The 20,398-nt window shown below is 34.3% G+C and overlaps 2 protein-coding genes across 2 annotated transcripts; one reads left to right on the forward strand and one right to left on the reverse strand.

The window, feature by feature from the left end:
• The first annotated feature begins 2,096 nt into the window (after positions 1-2,096).
• On the forward strand, positions 2,097-3,402 carry LOC143620454 (putative zinc transporter 10). The gene is made up of 3 exons (XM_077092152.1): positions 2,097-2,710; positions 2,797-2,946; positions 3,097-3,402. The coding sequence occupies exons 1-3, from the start codon at positions 2,129-2,131 to the stop codon at positions 3,400-3,402; spliced, it is 1,038 nt and encodes a 345-aa protein (XP_076948267.1). The 5' UTR covers positions 2,097-2,128.
• Positions 3,403-3,474: 72 nt separating this feature from the next.
• On the reverse strand, positions 3,475-9,225 carry LOC143620443 (putative serine/threonine-protein kinase PBL3). The gene is made up of 6 exons (XM_077092146.1): positions 9,177-9,225; positions 8,541-8,884; positions 5,214-5,349; positions 4,517-4,653; positions 4,311-4,434; positions 3,475-4,208 (listed from the first exon to the last, which is right to left on the reverse strand). The coding sequence occupies exons 2-6, from the start codon at positions 8,832-8,834 to the stop codon at positions 3,769-3,771; spliced, it is 1,131 nt and encodes a 376-aa protein (XP_076948261.1). The 5' UTR covers positions 8,835-8,884; positions 9,177-9,225; the 3' UTR covers positions 3,475-3,768.
• Positions 9,226-20,398: the final 11,173 nt, after the last annotated feature.

Genomic DNA, 20,398 nt, shown 5'->3' on the forward strand with positions numbered 1-20,398 from the left:
TATTATAATAACACAAATACCAACATATTGTTAATCTTTATATTAAGGTTATTAGTTAGTTGATTAAATGGTGGATTGATATGTTTTTGATTTTTGATTAGCTGACATATATAAGTTTTTAATAAAAATAGGAAAATAGTTTGAGCGAAAAATTTTGGCTAAGAACAATCTCTAAGTAGATAATAATAATAATAATAATAATAATAATAATAATAATAATAATTATTATTATTATTATTATTATTATTATTATTATTATAAAGTTTTCATTCAAAGGCCAATGATCCCTTGCTTAAAGCTTAAGATGAATCACTCGGAGACTTCAACTAAAACGGAGAGGTTTTTGGTTTAAGTCCTATTTGTGATAAATATATATATACATATATATATATATAGGGGAGAGTTATTTTGAGAACCATTGTGAGTTTTAAGAACTTTAAGAACTAAATTTTGAACCACACCTTTAATTAAATGATATGAAATATGTGGCTGAGATTAAATTTAATTAAAAAAATGAAGCATGAAAGAGAATAAGTATTTTTGATAATTACACAAGTTTAAACGTTAGTTACACATGTGTAAAAAATCGGTTCGGTGTGTAAAAAAATACCGTAATTTTTTGTATATCACTTACACTTACGTATTACACACGTGTAAAAAAATTGTTACGTTGAGTTCTTTCGAGTTCTTAAAACTCAAAGTGATTCTCAAAATAAATCAATCCTATATATATATATATATATATATATATATATATATATATATATATATGGTTTCAGGTTGAGATAGATAGTTTTTTTACATATAGTGTCACCTAAAGACGATCTTCACTACTTGAAAAATGAAGATAAACAAGTAAGCTAGTTGTTGGTTCATGTTCCAAATGAACCGTAAAAATATTGTCCACAAAAGAAAATCAAGGAAACAAAAACTATGAGAAGTTATAGAATTTAATATTTTAATATTATGAAACCGAAGTTGACCAATTCAGTGTGAAACCTTCTTTCAAAAAAAGGTGAATATATACGTTTTGTCACCGCCTATTTTCTTTTTCCTTGATCGATGTATTTGGTTGAATAATAATAATAATAATAATAATAATAATAATAATAATAATAATAATAATATTTAGCAATTGGGATTTCAAAGTTTGTGAATGTAAAATGTTACACGGTGACGACGTGCGCATAGAACACAAGCCACACATGGACTAAGACATGACACTGCGAGTAAATTATATTCCACGTCGTCGTTTTGCTTTCTGCCATTTTGACGTGACCTCATCCTTCTACGTTCCAATCTCTTTATCTCCTTCATTTATCATTTTAACATGTTACATGAATTAAGATGTAAGTCTTCAACTCATATTTATAATCTTCCAAAACAAAACATATGCTAATAAATTTGGTTATAAAATATATACGTAGGTTTAATTAATATATAATTAGGTTACGTTGAATTTAGTATCATTATAAAACTTGTATTTACTTAATATCAAAGGAAGTTGGGCGTACGAATTAGAAGGTATTGAGTGCAAGCTCGTTCATTTTTATTCTTATATTTATTTTATGCATCAACGAAACCGGGAGTTCAAACCGGGGTCCAAGGAAAGAGCGTTTAATGATTTACCACCAATCAGTGACAAATGGTTATTAGTGGCTACGGTTGGTCAGTGATAATTAGGCGTTAGCGATAGTTGAGCATTGCTGGTAGCTAAGTTACGACTGATGGTGTTTCTGGTTGAGAGGTTTCCATTGATGTAACTATTTAAATGTTAACTATTATGATCGTCAATTCTAATCAATAGTCAGTTGAAACGTTGTGTTGGTCTGTCCCCTATATAAGGAAGATTTTTGTTTTAGTTCCGATTAAGGTTTCTCATTTGTTCTTTTTTTCCGATAATTTATCTGATTGAGCTTTTGTTGAGTAGCCCGAAATATTTAACCTTAACACTATATTATGCATGATTGACAAGAGATCCACCCTACATAATTAATGTGTGTATGTAATGTGACAAGCTTTTATATATATATATATATATATATATATATATACACCAACCATTGAGAATCACTCAAAAGACATCCCAACAAACAAAATTCAAGAAATCTTCAAATAACTAAGAAACATGTCTTCCAATTCAAAAACAGTCTCAATTTTCATTATATTATTATTTATGATATGTCTATGCACCAAAGCCTTGTCACAGTGTGAAGATGAAACCAACAACCCTTGTAACAACAAATCCAAAGCTTTACCCTTAAAGATCATTGGCATAGCAGCCATCCTCATGACAGGTGTATGCTTACCTCTAATCACTCGCTCCATCCCCGCCCTTAGCCCCGACCGCAGCCTTTTTGTGATCGTGAAAGCTTTTGCTTCGGGCATCATATTGGCCACTGCATTTATGCATGTGTTGCCTGACTCTTTTGACATGTTGAGATCAAGTTGCTTGGCTGATAACCCGTGGCAAAAGTTTCCTTTCACGGGCTTTGTTGCTATGTTGTCCGCTATTTTCACACTCATGGTGGACTCGATGGCTACAAGCGTGTATACGAAGAACACTGTTGTAGCAGCTGAAGGCGGTCATGAGCCCATCGACCAGGAGATGGCGGTGACCGGTGGCGGTGGCTTGCATTTTCATGGACACAGTCATGGCCAAAATGGCGCCATAGGGCGGCAACTTCTTCGTTACCGTGTCGTAGCCATGGTTAGCTAGCTAGTTAATTCATATAAATATTAATAATTCTTTTTTCAGTATTTGTGAAGATTAACGGTGATGGATTACTCGATCAGGTGCTTGAACTTGGAATAGTTGTTCACTCGATAGTGATAGGGCTTGGAGTCGGGGCGTCAAGTGATGTATGCACGATTAAGCCGTTGGTGGCAGCTCTTTGTTTCCATCAAATGTTTGAAGGCATGGGCCTTGGTGGCTGCATTCTTCAGGTATTTTATATATTCTACATTATTTTGTATGTGATTGGATGCGATGTCGAAATTTTAGGTCATTCTTACCCTGTAAATCTACAAGATGCTGTTTCTATCTCACAAACTTCATATATATGATAAAAATTATAAATGAATATACGATAACAGGCTGAATATAAAAGACTGAAGAAAACAGTAATGATTTTTTTCTTCTCCGTAACGACTCCATTCGGGATTGCTCTTGGGATCGCGTTGTCAAAGACGTACAAAGAGAATAGCCCGAGCGCGTTAATCACAGTCGGGTTACTCAACACTTCATCATCGGGATTACTTATCTACATGGCGTTAGTCGATCTTCTTGCAGCCGATTTCATGGGCCCCAAGCTTCAAGGAAACATTAAGCTGCAAATGAAGTCTTATGCAGCAGTCTTGCTCGGCGCCGGAGGTATGTCTCTCATGGCAAAATGGGCTTAAAGTTTGGTACTGGATGAAGAAAGATTCTATAATTTTGTAAGTTTTATACTTTTACTGATTGTAAATGATAAATAAGTTTCATTGCTGTAACAAGTTTTAATTTTGACTCTAATTTTAATATCCAAAATACACATCCAAATATCCCCTAAGTTAACAACAATTACAACATTTGTTTGTCAAAAAACTATTGAGTCTAAATTCTGACAAATAATTTCAACTTCACTGACTAAAAGAGCATTCACAGCCCATATATATGTCTCGTGGGTGATACTAATTTCCCGAATACTCAATCTTATGCACAAAAAAAAATAATAACAATAAAAAACGACAACAAAATTACAACATTTGTTTGTTTATTAATCATTATTATCGTACTTGAGTGGTACTTTGTCTGGGTGTGATCAACGGAGATCCCGATGGTGTTGACCGCCGTTGACGATGTACCACGGGTGACCTAGGAACCGGACTAGAACCCGTACGATGATCTTTTGAATCACTTTTGGTGGCTTGAAGCTCTTCTAGACTGGCTAAAACCTGAGACATCCGTGGTCGGGATTTAGGTTCTATGTTAAGACATTGTGAAGCAAGTGTGGCTGCAGTGAAGGCACTTTTTTGAGGATACTGTCCTTCTAGTCTAGTATCCATAATCCTAAACAACCTTCGTTTGTCTCCTAAATACGGTTTTGTCCATTCGACAAGGTCCTGCTCCACACCAATCTTATCTTTATCGACAGCTCGACGACCCGAGAGTAGTTCTAGCAAAACTACCCCGAAGCTGTAGACATCACTCTTTGAAGTTAACCGACCTTTTTTGTCATAACACGCACGTTTAAATGTTTATGTGATTTCATAATCATGTTAAAAACAAATGTCGATGTACTATTAAAAGTTAGTAAAAGAGTAAGAACCTGTAGCAATATATTCCGGTGCAGCACACCCCTGTGTATCCATCACTTGGGTCGACACATGGGTCCTATCACCCGTGGGTCCTGCTTTCGCTAAGCCAAAATCCGATAGCTTTGCATTGAAATCCTGTAGTGATCATCAAATAATTTGTTTATAACACATATCCAACATGTGCAATTTAAAAAAAAGTGTGTTTTTGTTATCGTACCACATCAAGAAGGATATTTGAAGCCTTGAAATCGCGATAAATAATTTGGTCTTTCGCATCATGAAGGAAAGCTAGGCCTCTTGCAGCACCTATTGCTACTTTGAGTCTTGTAGCCCATGGAAGTGGTTGAGGGCCCCCTGTAAATCCAAACAAAATCATATAAAAAGATGAACATTTATATCATCATCATCATCATCATCGTACTCAGTATATCCAACCAAATGGTAGGGTCTGAGGAGGGTAAGATGTAGACAGCCTTACCTCTATCCCATAGGGATAGAGAGGCTGCTTCCGGTGAGACCCCTGGCTCGATAGTAGTTTTACATCAAGCCTTGGACATAAGGCACATAGCACTCAATCATCGGGACACCGGCTGATCGGTGCATGTGCCCTTGTCTTTCGGCTATCAACGCCACCACATGATGCCTGATTAACCTTCCGCCACTTTTAACGTTATTTTCACGAGATTAGTAAAATAACGTCAAAATTAGTGCAATTTTACTTTTGCCCACCCGAGGGTTCACACATAAAAACGTTATATGCGCGCACCGCAAGCAGGGCGTTAAAGCCCGGATATAAACTTTAGATGAACATTTATATAAACTTTTGCCCACCCGAGGGTTCACACATATAAACGTTAGATGAACATTTATATATATAATGCAATCCTTAATCAAACAAACACTTGAAATCTTACTTCTAAAAAGATGATTTTCAAGGCTTCCTTTAGGCATGTACTCATACACCAGAAGCCTATTGTCACCCTCCGAGCAGTAACCAATCAGCTTCACCAAATTAGCATGGTGCAACTGACCAAGATACGTTACTTCCGTCTGTAAAACAAAAGCACTAAACAATCAGCAAAATTCAGTGACGGGAAAGCGTATGGGAAATTGTAACACCCCGTAACCGCAGCGGAAACGTAAACGGGATGCAACAGACACCTCTGATATCAACCACATTGTTTATAAAGAAAACTGAATACATTAATATACTTCAAATTACATTATCTTATATTTCATTACCGTCTAGGTGATACACACATCATACAATACGATACATAATTCTATTTAATATAATGTATCATAACACCCCGCACGCAAATCTTACACACATCTAGCACTTAGCACGTAAGCAATCACTTCATCTTAATCGTACCTGAAAAGCATGTGAGAAAACGGGTCAACTACGAATAGTTGGTGAGTTTCACAATTCGAGTAAACCATGATAAATCATTGTCAAAATATAATATTATCGATGTAATTATGCTGAGCCCACAAGTGAAACCTCTGTTAACCCAGTACTGTACCCGTTCCGGGGGCAATGTTAACCCAGAAACACTTCTAGGGACATCTGGGGACACTGTTAACCCAGTACAGTACCCATTCCGGGGGCAATGTTAACCCAGAAACACTTCTAGGGACATCTGGGGACACTGTTAACCCAGTACTGTACCCATTCCGGGGGCAATGTTAACCCAGAAACACTTCTAGGGACATCTGGGGACACTGTTAACCCAGTACTGTACCCATTCCGTACGATTCCCGTACAATCAAATATTTATAAATACACGCAAATCCATGCGTTCAATATGTACCTAAACATTTCAATAGTAACATGCTTTCCGCCCCGGGAAAATATTTAAAAACAATTCAGAAAAAGGGGCTCGTGAAACTCACCTTAGCACATGCAAGCAGGTAACAACAGTCATTATTAGTTAACACGTCCAATCTGTAATATGATCCCTACGATCGTTATTATACATTTATAGTTTATATAATCTTTAACCGTGTTAACCGGTACATCTGGGGACACTGTTAACCCAGTACTGTACCCGTTCCGGGGGCAATGTTAACCCAGAAACACTTCTCCGGACTCAGATTGTGATATCATTTAGAGTTCAGTAGTCAAACTTACTATTAGTTTGTTTTTCCCGTTTTGCGTGCCTAGCATGGTTATCCGTTTTTACGTTTCAAGAAATGAGTTTGGTCACACACGACCCAAAAATAGCTGTTGACTGATAATTTAATTAAAGTTGTGACATTAGAGCTCGGTTTAGACGCCCCGATTGGCCGCGGGACCCGTTTCCGTCTTTAGTGCACCGGAAACTGTTAAATTGGACATAATTACTCAAATCATCCGAATTATTTTCGGATGATTTATTTTTACTTGTTTAACTCAATTATATGAAAATAGTTCATTTTTAGGGTTTTTATACACCGATCAGCTCGTTTAGGCGAACTTTACCGGTTTACGCGTTTTAAACCTTAAAAGTTTGTTTTTATTTTCTTTTTAGCACAAATAATTATCCGTTTTGTCTCGGATCTTCAAATTTTGCACAAATCACTTTTTGACAGTGGGAAATTTTATAAAAATATTTCCAGAATTAATTTTTATATTTAAAATTTATTTATCTATTTTTAAACGCAATTTAAACACTAAATATGTCGTAAATACCAAACGACCTTAGAAAAATCCCAAACTTTTCCTGGATGACCCCTGCCATCCACCTAGTCCCCTGTAATTTTTCCAGAACCAAAATCTCTTTTTACATGCTATTTTCACTAAAACCGAGCTAGAAAACCCTAGAACTCGTTTAACCGAAAATCCTACTTAGACTTCTCCAACGGACCTAAAATTTTTTGTGTGACTTTTACATGTTATAAATAGCTTATCTGGAATTTTCCAGAATTTTTCATGATATTTAACTATTTGTCACCATTTTTGGCCAAAACCAAGCATTAAATTCACCAAATATTCATCCTTTGTCCAAAAATTACCAAACTTTCACAGAACTCATATTTTCATATATCTAACACCCCTGAAAAAGTTCATGACCTAACTCTAAACGTGTCACAATCTGTCCAAAACACAAACATTATACAAAAACCGAACTACCTTGTGTTTCTAGCTTCCAATCGCAAGGATCTCGCTTTCTAGCCTTTGTTAACAACTAGATACAACACCTACAAGCACAATAACACCACACCAAGAAAGTTACACCCACAATCAAGCCATTTCCTTCATGGTTTCGGTTATGATTTAAAAACAAAGATTTAACCGTAAAAATTCGTTTTTGGTTCGTTTAACTCCTTTCTTGGACCAAGATCCCTTGTATAACCCGTATACATCACTTGATCATGCAAGAATCGGTTTTCATCTCGGGTTTTCACCCTTTTTCACTTGAAACCTCATTTTCTTGCAAATAAACTCAAGAAACGAAGATGAACACGTAAATAACATGATTTTTACCTCGGTTTTCTTGCTACAAACTCGGGTTTTAGATCATGAAGTTGAGAGAGAAGGAAGATTTGTTGAATGTGTTTGTGAAAAAAAAATAAGGAGGAGGGGTTATCCCCCTCCCTTATCAGATCGGACCACTCAAGGGGGGTGGGGTGGGACCCACCTCTCCATTTTTAGCCACATGTTTGAATTCTCGAAATCCGGATAATGTTTTGGATAATCTGGTTCAGTTCGTTTTTCGGTTAAATGTTTAATTCGGCTTAAAACGAGGCTAAAACGGTCGTTTTCGGCTTAGAAATGAAATTTATATAAAACCGATTTAAAAACTTAAACCATGACATTTATTAACTTAAAACATCATATTATTAATAATTGCGCATCTTTTTCGGCTTGATCGATCGTCTCTTGCTCGGTTTGGTATTGAAGGTTTCGTTTAATGTACCGATGTACCATTAAATCGAAAATTCTTTTTCTGTGCCGTACTTTACTTATCCCGAAGCATTAATGTTTCGTAACATCACTAATTATTATAGATATCGTCTATAATTGAACCCTCGATTCGTTCGGGTTTCAATAACTATCGATCGATTAATCGCATATTCAATACGATGAATTATATATTCACGTACAATCAATACAGTGAACCATGTATTCTCGTATAATTACTATGGTAATTCATGTACCCGACATTAAATATAACGTAACTATTGTCTACCGGCTAGGGTATACTTGGTTTCGTCGGAATCGTTACAGAAATACAGGTAACACAGAGTATTCCTACCAGCCATTCCTTGTGACCTTGAAACCCCTCGGTTTTAAGTTTTTTGACAGCAATGACGGTTCCAGATCCGGGCTTTGAGGCCAAATGGGTGGCTTCATCAATCCAGCCTTTGAAAACGTACCCGAATCCTCCTTCGCCTAGAAGACTGTCAGGTCGGAAGTTTCGGGTGGCATTCTTTAGCTCTATAAAAGAGAAGGGTTTCACATTTGGTGATGATAATATTTCTTTCTCGGTTCTCGGTGTACAAATGCTTTCTATACTGCTGCTTCCACCACTGTAAGTCGAAATCGTCATGCTCGAAGGACCAGAAGACGCACTGGTTTTACTTTCCACTTTTGATATCCCTGTTAATAATAAAACCCGTAACATAATATTGTGTATTAGGGGAAAGTTAACGTGTTAATCGTGAATCAAATCTAGTAGAGTAAATAAATATACAAGTAGGATAATTATGTAATATACAGAAGAAACCATTTTCTAAACCAACCCGAAACCTATCCGTCCCGACCCGAACCAAATTAACCCTTTCTGAATCGACCCGTTTTGCTGGTAAAATTCCCCAATTCGATTTCTTGAAATCCGAATTGGGGTGAAATTAGTGGAATCCAATAATTACATCAATTACAATGAAATTACCTGATGTTCTGGAAGTAAGTGTTGCATCCGCTTGAGCAGAAGAAGAATTCAAGCAAGTTGCCCATGAAGAAAGATAGATAAGATGAATTGCAAGCTGAGCGTAAATTAATGAAGTATTGTCTTCATATATGACAGCAAAATGAAATTGGTAGGAAGTTACCACTTGTTCTCGGTTGACTAAGTACATGCCAACCACGATGGGTCTAATATTTTACCTGTTTCTTTCACACGTTTCACATTTTCATTTTAATACTTCTTATAATATGATAATGCTATGCTATCTAATTTCAAATCATCTTGTCAACAAATTTAACTTGTTTTCACACGTAAAATACCTCCAGACCTGTTCATACCAACTTGCCCGGTTTCGCCAATAAGGCTAACGGTTTAACGGAACCGGGTGAAAAGATTGTAGATATCAAACTTATCATGTTTAATCTGTTGAAAAGTCATTCAAAGTGAAAGTCGGTCTCATGGGTGAGGTAGCGTGAAGAACCTTGGGTTTGCTTTTGATGATTATTACTTGTATCTTACTTTTTGGTCTTTGCGATTTGTTGGTCATTTGCGGTTATACTTCAAAGCTTCTTGGTGTGTGTGTGTGTGTGTTTTTTTAATTTATTTCTTTTGTTGTGCGTTCAAGAGAAAATCAACAACATTCGGTTACAAGCTTAACCAACAAGGTAAACCAAACATGTTTCAGCGCATAAAATAAACTGGTCAAGATACTAGTATGAAGAAACATATTTTAATGTAATTATGTTTAGTATAAAACAAAAGGAGTATTTTTTTTTTCTCATGTATATGAATTTAACTATAATACTTAATAAATGTGGTATTTTTATTTACAATACATATAGATTATTAAGTTAATCGATTCCATGTCTCAACCTTTTTTTATAACTTTTTTTTCCTTTCTTAAAACCTTTGTTTTTTAAAGGTAAAATGCTTGGTATCTTTTTGACTGGTAGTTTACGGACTTACTTCAGTTTTAAATATCTAATATTACTACAATCTTTTAAAAAAAAGATCCACCCATACCACTAAATTTGAACCCTTTTTAGTTTTTACTAGTTCGGGTAAGTTTCTTATAATACCATAGACCCATATTTACGGCTAAAAAATCTAATCATACCGTCCGTAAACATGTATACTAATCTGTACACGGTTAAATTATGTGTGACTAGTGACTAAAATGTTTAAGATAGGGTTGTCAATGAATATGCAGTAAAGACTATAGTCTAGAAATAAACTCATTGTGTCTATGACCGAGTCCACACACATATATATATATATATATATAATATAAACAATTAAATATTGATTGAATGCAAGAAGAGAAAAATCACTTGAGAGCAGGTCTACTTTTATAAAAACAATATTGTGTTGACCACGTTGATATACTTTCACGCGAGATATTTTTTTTTAAAGTTATTTCTTGTGACTCCTTTGATACTTCTGACTTTGTAAAATATTAAAAGTCTTAAACTTAACGTCACGTTTATTTTTCTGCACTAAAATCACATTTTTTTACAGTTTCTTAATTAGTTATTATACATATTATATTTTTCCCTCAACCGTGGTTTATTAATGATTAAAGGCAACATAAAGTATCAATTTGGTTTTTCGTACAATCTATTTTTAATTTGATAATTTATCACAATTTAATAAAGACTTTGAGCATTACGCTTTAATGGCCCTAACTCCTAATTGATGATTGACAACTAACAACTTCAACGAAGATGCATGCGTTTTTTAATATATCTTCTTGCACTCGGATTGCTTGAGCCCACAAACTGTTCTCACCCATTTGACCTTTCTAACAAGTGACGGACCTGAAAAAAAATCCAGAGGTATCCTAATTAAAAAAAAAAAAAAAATCATATCACCAAAGAGTTTTGTTACATGTTCATGTGACGATCTTAAAAGTTTTGTGATATACAATACATAAAAATTACGCTTCACCAGGAAAGTTAAGGGGTATCCTGGGCACTCCCTAACCCCACATAGACATGCCATTAATCATAATACGAGTTGCTAGATTTTGGTTCTGTAAATCGACTTGATAACGGTGCTCTCCACTTGACCAAGTGACAATCACAAAAACACCATTTCATAAGGTAGTCTAATAGGACCATGCCATGTTTTATAAGAATAATATTGGTGAATCATATGGAGATGGATTATTGGTTGAGGTTTCATCACCGGAGAAATAGCACATGTCAAAGTTTTAATTTGAGTTTCATACACTTGTTAAATTTTAAATCCACGTCAGTTTAAAGCAATGTGAATTGACCTATTATGTACCAAAATTTGTGTTTGAAGCATTAAGGGAAGTTTCCTCACATATGCAAGTAATGCAGTATTTGTATCAAATTTTTAAAGTTGTATATCATATCGGCATTAGACATGAAAGATGTAGTGTATTAAAAATGTATGACTAAGACAACAAACTAATAAACAAACAATATGGACAAACAAGAATATGTTTCATATAGCATGAGTGTGTAAGTCAGCGTAAAAAATCAAAATTTGATGTCTTATACTATTATGTGCTATAGCATCTCTAATGGAAAGATTATAAAAGGGCTTTGAAATACATGAGAAGAAAAGTGAAGAAAAGTTTTGTGAGGTAAAAGTAAGAGAGAGGAGAGAGAAATGTGTGTGTGTGAGATATATATATATATATATATATATATATATATATAGAGAGAGAGAGAGAGAGAGAGAGGAGGAGGAGGAGGAGGAGAGGGGTGATTTGAAAATAAAAACCTTCAAAATTGTAGATGTTCTAAGTCTAACCGGTATACACCGGTGGAGGCCCTCACGCATCCTACGTGGCAACCAGACCCCCTGCACAAGACCAGTGTACACCGCCTCCCCCCCCTCCCCATTTCACGCCACGACTCAAACTGATGTGCCAAGTATAGAAAGCATGTGGTGAGTTGACAAGTCTTCCCCTAAAAATTTTAGACTAACTTTATTCACAACCCAACTTTTTAATTAAAAAAAACTAATTTCTTTCTCTTCCACCAACAAAACATAACGTAACCCAACTTTTCACTTTTATTCACAACCTAATCCAAACCGATCTTTTATTATCTACATATGATTTATGATTATTTTATTTCATTAAAACGTTACAATAATTATTTCATTTCTAATAAACTATTTATAACTTTGAACCAAAAATAAAATTTTCTAAACTCGTACGAAAACACTTATTTTTTTTAAAGAAATCTGTTTTTAATAAAAACAATGCATATCAGAATGTTAAAAAGGGAAATCTAAACAAGATTATCGTTTAAGATTTTATTGAAAAAAGTTAAATATTATAAACTAATAAACAAAAATTAAATTTTATGTGAAAGAACAACTAGAAAAGATAAATAAATAAATGACTCAATAATTATATGTCACGTGTCATGTAAATGAGTTACAACCTAGGTTGCTATAGGTTACGTGCATCAACAATAAAAAAATTAGTTTTCTTTTTTGTTTTTTGTGCCACATGGCAACCCGTCTCAAATGAGGTTGCCAATAAATGTAGTCTTATGAACAAAGGTATATTCGTTTAAAATTTGAAATCAAGATCTGATTTTCAAATACAGCTTATACATCATTCTTTTTCATGGCCTCTTCCCCGATCCCCGAAACACCCGATATCACCATTTTTATCAGCTCATCTTCAATTGATTTTGTAAATCGTCAAAAGTACATATGAATCTTTAGTTTGTTAAGGTTACTATTCTCCTCTACAAACCCTTCACTCTTCGTCATCGTTAACGAAGTTTATGTGATTCACCCTTTTGTTTCAAATCTGTTTTGATTTGCTCCAACAGAATTCTAAATTTTGTGATGTGGAATTCTTTTCCATAGTTCAATTGAAGAATCAAGTATATCTCCCTCCTGTTCTGTGCAATTGACGAATATTAGGTGGTCTTCAATGTATATTATTGTATTGTAATTAGTGCTAATTTCCCTAATTTTAATATGAACACATTTTATGCATAGTCATCTTGCTGATACTCTCGTATTTTGTTGTAAGCACCACGTATAAATGTTTCTCATAATTTAAATGAAAATTGTTTATATTTTGACACAATTCATTTATGTGTAGATTATAGCGTGTACCATACAACCATGTGTTGAAAAAGTTGAAAAATAAAAGTGTTCAACGCATTAGTTAACTTTAAAGATTATAGAGGTGATGGTCTGATAGCATTTAATTATTTTCACCATTTGTTAAATTTTCTTATATCTACACTAGTACAAATCCATAAATTCAAAATTTTCAATCAAGTTATGACAGTTGACTTTTATATATAGCTTTCCCAACTTTCTTTTCTCGATCCTTTTGTTATCACTATCAAGGTTGTTATCGTAAATCTAGAGTTGGGCCTCTCAGTATAAGCCTTAGAAAGTAGTTCGTGGTTACTAATGTTGAATATTTCTGAAAAATATTTTATGAGTTATCTGCATTTTCATTTGTGATGTGTTATATGTCTTACAAAGTGTTTCTAAGCTTATTTGTGAAGATATGCATTTTTTTATACGCTTGTGCTGGAGCAGATGTTGTAAGCCCGTATGACATGATAGATGGTTGTGTAGGAGAAATTCGGTCAACCGTTGATGCTACTTGTGTCAATTTTGAAAAATGGTATGCATTAATTGTTTTAGACATCCAAGTAGTTTGACTTTTAAAGTCAACCTTGATATATGATTTGGGTTTGTTTGATCTTTAAATGATTTACAAATTCATTATAAAAAAATGCATTACAGATTTATTATAAAAAAAGATGTTGAATGATAAAGTGATTTGTGAAACATACACTGTGTATGCATTATTTTAATAGCATGAGCTTACTATCTAAACAAACTTAATACTCTGCTCACTACAATATTAATAGGGCTAGTAAACACTTGCAAACAAATATGTTTATTTGCTCCTGTGATGTAGACATTGAAAAATTGTTCAAACACTAATAGTTATAAATAATTAGTATGCATTTTAGTTTAAATATGGCCCAGACCAATTGGGTCTATAGTCAAATTTCGAATAATGATTTATAATGTATTAAAGAATCATTTTTAACATATCGATCATATGGTCTTTGTGTAAGTTTCTGTTTTATTCAATTAATTTTCATTTCTTTATGTAATATAATGTGTGAGACTCTATTTTTTTTCAAACTATTTTTAAGTGCATAATATAATTTTTAATATTCAGTTATTTTTCATACCTTCCAATACGAGGTTTATGTCATGCCATGAAGATTACTAAATATAAATATTGCCGGTTATTAATAAAGTTTAGTTGGTTTTAGGCTTTTATCCCACGAATGTTGCCTCATGCCAAACTCGATACATGACTGGAGCTTTTGCAAAAAGCACAGAGGTAATAATAATTGTTACTATTATTATTCCTATAATTATTTAAAAGTATCAATGATTTATGTGGTATGATGTAACTTTGTAGATCAATAGAGGAGGTGATTGTAGATGAGACTGATGAGTTTCTCGATCTACATATATAAGGTATTTCAAACCTTATAAAATACTGATGCATATTTATAAAAATAAATAATAAACCCAACCGATGTTTGATTTCCACTAAATACGTGTAGCACCAGCTGCAACTGCTTCATTTGTTGCACGTGCTCCTTCGGTTAGGATATTAATGCTCCCTCATATCCTCATGATGTGTGAAAAGCTATATATAAATATTAATAAATAAAACCAAACAATCCTAACTAAGCTTCACACAAAAGACAAGTGTACCGGTCGCGTAGTAGCACAGTCTATTGGAAGTCCGGAAGTCGAACACAAAGACACGTGAGGTGGCTCAAATACCAAACCCTAAACTAAGTCCTGCCTCAATAATATATTTCTTTATCTTATTTAATTAAAACTAACTTAACTAACGATGAAACTTAACGAAACTAACGATAATGTTAGAACATTTTTTGTCTATCGCTAGGTCATGGATTGGTTAAACGAGCTATTATTATTAGATATATTGTAAGGAACGCATAAGTGGTAAACGTATAAGCTTATACGGGCGTATAAGCTTATACGCCACACCCACTTATACGGCCCATAGAGTTTTAGTATAAATGGGAGACTTTCATGTCATATTTGTCATCCATTCATTTATAATCCTAGTGAGTCATATCTTGTAATCTTGAGAGCTTTCATGTCCATATCAATAATAGAGAATCTTTGTGTGAATTTCATGTGTTTATCCCTTTGATTAGTGATTCCGCCATTGATCATCGTAGAGTAAACATTTCGTAATGTCGATCCATATAACGACTTTTCAAGTGGTATCAGAGCATTTGGCTCATATTTACTACTGATTACAGCACATTCGAGGTCAAATTGATGAATTTTTGAAGTTTTCAAATTCAACGAGCTTACCAAACACTAATTCATCAATTATTCACCGATTATTGGAAGAATTTTGAAATTCGATTGGTCATTGTGATCGTAATTATAGACTTGATGTTTCTGCAAGAGTGAATTAGCTTATCTGTGATTTAAAATCAATTTTCAGTTTCAAACATGGTCAACATTTCCGTCTGGCGTATACGTATTTTGTTAGGCAGTTACACGTACATATAAGTTTGAACGCATTAGGTAGTACAACACATAAGTTGTTATGGGGCATAAGATGTTATCTGTTTCTGGTTACTCGCAGTTTTTAGGTTACATGTTGGTTCTAGGTTATACGTTGTTTTAGGTTACACGTTTGAGGGTACACGTTTGGCAAGTGTTATACGTTTGATCAAGGTTATACGGTAATTCAAGGTTATACGGACAAAAGGGGTTATACGTTTGATTTTTCAAAAATGGAAGATTTAAACGCGTTTGTTAGAATGGAAGATTATCCTAACTGGGCCAATAAGTTTGAAATGTATATGCAAGCCGTGAACTATGATGTATGGGAGGCCGTTGAAGTTGAGTACATCATACCGAAGAATGAAAATGGCACATGTCATAGGTTATCATAAATTTCTGGTGGAGAACAAGACTAGTTTCATGCGTGAGAAAAAGATGATGAACCTATTTTAACAATCTATCAAATCTGAGATTTTTCAACTCCTGCAACATTATGGATCTTGTTATTCAATATGGGAGGCTCTTATGAACAAAGACCGTGGTAATGCTAACATGAGAAAATCAAAGATGAATTTGATCAAAAAGAAGTTTGACATTTTCACCATGGTCAAAGGTGAAACAATGCCTCAAATGATTGAAAGATATTGTCATCTAGTGAACGCGATTAAGAGATTAGGAATTAACAAAGAAGATTTTGAGTATATTGATAAGCTAGCTGATGCTTTGCCTGATGACTGGAGTCTTTTATCATGATTCAACAATCAAATCCAGTAGCTTATGCAAGACTCACGTTGGCTCGATTCATTGAGAAACTGGAGGCACACAAACTTGAGTTGAGAAAGAAACAAAAAATGAAGAATTCATCTACTGTTCAAGACATTGGTCTGTATTCCAATTCTTCACAATCTGTGATTGCACCAAGTCAAAAGATTCAAACTGCGTATGTGACTAATAGCAGTTTTGGTGGAAGTTCTCGTCAAACCAACATTCCTCATTTCACAAGTTCTTATGTTGGTACCAATGCTTAACTGATGTTTCTGAACAATCATTAAAGACAACGAGTCCATATTATGATGTTGTACAATGCAATATCACTGTGAATATTAAAAACAACAATGGACTTACTGTGGAGAATTTTCAAGAGCACATGGCATTTTTGGGTTCTGTTTTGGAGTCATATGAATGTTTAATTGTTGGTCGTATTGGCAACTATAATATGACAAAAGAAGATTATGGCCAAATTAATCCAGAAGGGATGGAGATGCTGGACATCCGTTGGTGCATGGCGAGTGTGGTTAGGAGGGCTCAGAGATTTATGGAAATAACTGGAAAAAATTGTTTGGCCGGATGGAACTACTGCTAAGCTAGGTTTTGACAAAACAAATGTTAGATGCTTTAGATGCAAAGAAAAAAGGAATTTCAAAAGGGAGTGTACCATCCCTAAAGTTAGTGATCTTATGTTGTTACCAATGCTTCAACCGATGTTCCTGAACAATCATCAAAGACCACGAGTCCATCTTCTGATGTTGTACATTGCAATATCACTATGAATATTAAAAACAACAATGGACTTATTATGGAAAATGTTCAAGAGCACACAACATTTTTGGGTTTTGTTTTAGAGTCATATGAATGCTTAATTGTTGGTCGTATTGGCAACTATAATATGACAAAAAAGATTATAACCAAATTGACCCAGAAGAGATGGAGATGCTGGACACGACACTTTTGGGTTTTGTTTTGGAGTCATATGAATGCTTAATTGGTGGTCGTTTTGGAGTCAAGAGCACACGACATTTTTGGGTTCTATTTTGGAGTCATATGAATGCTTAATTGCTGGTCGTATTGGCAACTATAATTTGATAAAAAAAGATTATAACCAAATTGACCCAGAAGAGATGGAGATGCTGGACATCCGTTGGTGCATGGCGAGTGTGGTTAGGAGGGCTCACAGGTTTAGGGAAATAACTGGGAAAAATTGTTTGGATGGAACTACTGCTAAGCTGGGTTTTGACAAGTCAAAAGTTAGATGCTTTAGATGCAAAGAAAAATGACATTTCAAGAGGGAGTGTACCAATCCTGAAGTTAGTGATTCAACACTTAATCCGTTTAACCGAGACTACAACCGACAAGAAATTTATCATCAAAGCTCACCAACATAAGCTGAAAAGAAACAAGAAGCTGCTTCTTCAAAGGCTTGTCATGCTCAACTTGATGAGGGATTTAACTAAAATTCGGTGGTTCACAAAGCTAATGTGACAGAAATTGTTGGTGAATGTTCTAAAAAACAAGAGGACAAAATTGAAGAAGAAATTGGAGGTTTCATTGAAGGAATGAAGGATACTAAAGAAGAAATTTCTTCTAAGAAGTCTCCAAAAAGCTTTGAATCTATTCTCAATAGATTCTTTAAATCATATTTACCACCTGATGTCTTTGAAAGTTTTGCAGGTTGGTTCAATGGCCAAGAAGTGCCTCATGGGAAGATAGATTTTGGAAGTGATGATGAACTAGAGGAAGAAACTAGTGAGACTGATTTTTCATCAAAGAGTGAATCAAGTGACAAATCTGAAATGATTTATCAAGAAGGATTTCATGTTGAGAATGATGCTTCTGTACTTCAAGCTAACATTGCCAATCAGGTAAAATTTTCTTCTGATGAAATTCAACGCATTTGTAAATCACACGAAGAAAAAGAATTTGTTATTAGTTCGTTAATAACAGATTTTAACTTGCTTAAAAATGATTATAACAAAATGTTTCTTGATTTTCAAAATGTGAAAGAGGCTTATGACAAGCTTCAAAAGTGTGAGAAAAATTTGTGGAACAAAATTGTTGCAAGATGAAAAAACTATTACAATGCTCACTCACACTGTTAATGACAAGCAAATTTCCATTAATAGACACGTAGATGAAAAAAGCTGAATTAAAAAGGGAATTGGAATTGATTAAAAATGAAGTTGAACGTAATGAAACAAAAATGACAAGTTATTCAGCTTCTAGATATGTTTTGGATCACATTATTCCAAAAGAGATTCCAAAATATCATGTTGTTCCGCCTCCTATCCGGAGTTCTTATGTTCCAAAAGAACCCGAAGGATTCATCAAGGCGTTGAATGTGGTGTCTGATTCACCACAACATGATACTATTTGTGATGAACCTGGTGTTCAATCTGTTCATAGTTCTGAGTGTGATAGTGAGACTGGTAAGAAAACTGCTGAATTTGTGCTGGATGAATCTGAAAGTTCATCTAAAGATAGTATTAAAAGTGGTAATCAATCTGAAAAAACAAAACCCAAATCAAATGGTAAAACTGGTAGAAATGATAATCAAAATTCAAGATTTGCTAAAACCAGTTTTTATTATAAACGAAAGGGTATTGGTTTCAAAGAGAATAATCAAAAATCTGAAAAACCACAAAATGGTTTTCAAAAGGTTGTGTTTGTGAAAGGTGAGACCTCTGAGGCTCAAAAAGAGGCTATCTTTACAAGGAAATCAAATGATGAGTTTATAGACTTAAAGCTGAAAGAGAAAGTCAAGGGAATCATGGTCATCTTCTTAACAAATTTGTTGATAAGAGAAAGTGTTTTTGTTGCAATGAGGAAGGGCACTTGTTCTATTCGTGTCCTAAAATATTTTGTCAAGAAGGTAAACATGTGGTGAATAAAAAGTTTATGTGGTTAAACCTACACCTCCACCTGTTAAAATTTTAAAGAGAGGTGTAGACAAGGAATTGGTCAAAAAGATCTTTGAAGTTGGTGAAACTTCAAATCTTAAGAAAAATGATAGTTTTTATAGAAATAAATGTTCTGTTGGTGGGTGGCAATGGGCAAAACTAATGAACGGGTTGTTAAGCCACCTGATGAACTAGTTGTTAATTCACCTGATAAACAAGTTTCTGAATCGTTAATTGATCAAGTTGATGAATAATCTGTTGAGTCTTTAAATATGGTTGTAAATCATCTTGATAAACAAGTTGTTTCATCGAGTTTATGTTCGTATGATGATTCATTGTCTGATTATGAATATGATGATTTAAAGGATGTTTTGAATGAAAAAATGAAACAACCCAAGACCAAGAATGCTTGGGTTTCCTTGTTTCACTGAACTGCTTAATTTTATAGGGGCTCTCAAGATCTAATGATTCACGTTGGATAATGGATAGTGGAACTTCTCGACACATGACTGGAACTCTTCATTTAGTAAAAATGTTCAATCTATTCGAGGAGGGTATGTGGGGTTTTCCCGAAATCAAGGAGGACAAATTGTTGGAGAAGGACGTTAACGACTGGGAAAGTAATGTTTGAAAATGTGAACTACGTCACTGAGCTGGAGAACAACTTACTGAGCATATCTCAAATTTGTGACAAAGGCTTTTCAACTCATTTCACAAATCAAGATTGTTTAATACTCAAGCCTAGGTATAAGATTCCAGAAGAGTGGATCTTGATGAAAGCACCAAGAGAAAATGATCTTTACGTGCTTAATATGAATGTTGCTTCATCGGCACAAGGCATTGTTCAGTGTTTTGTAACCAAAGCATCTGAAAAGAAATCAATTATACGGCATCATCGCATGGGTCACATCAATGTTCGGAAAATAAACT

This window comes from Bidens hawaiensis, unplaced genomic scaffold, assembly GCF_021521415.1.
Source record: "Bidens hawaiensis isolate Kalapana, Puna unplaced genomic scaffold, B.hawaiensis_p1.1 tig00000296_1, whole genome shotgun sequence".
Taxonomy (NCBI): domain Eukaryota; kingdom Viridiplantae; phylum Streptophyta; class Magnoliopsida; order Asterales; family Asteraceae; genus Bidens; species Bidens hawaiensis.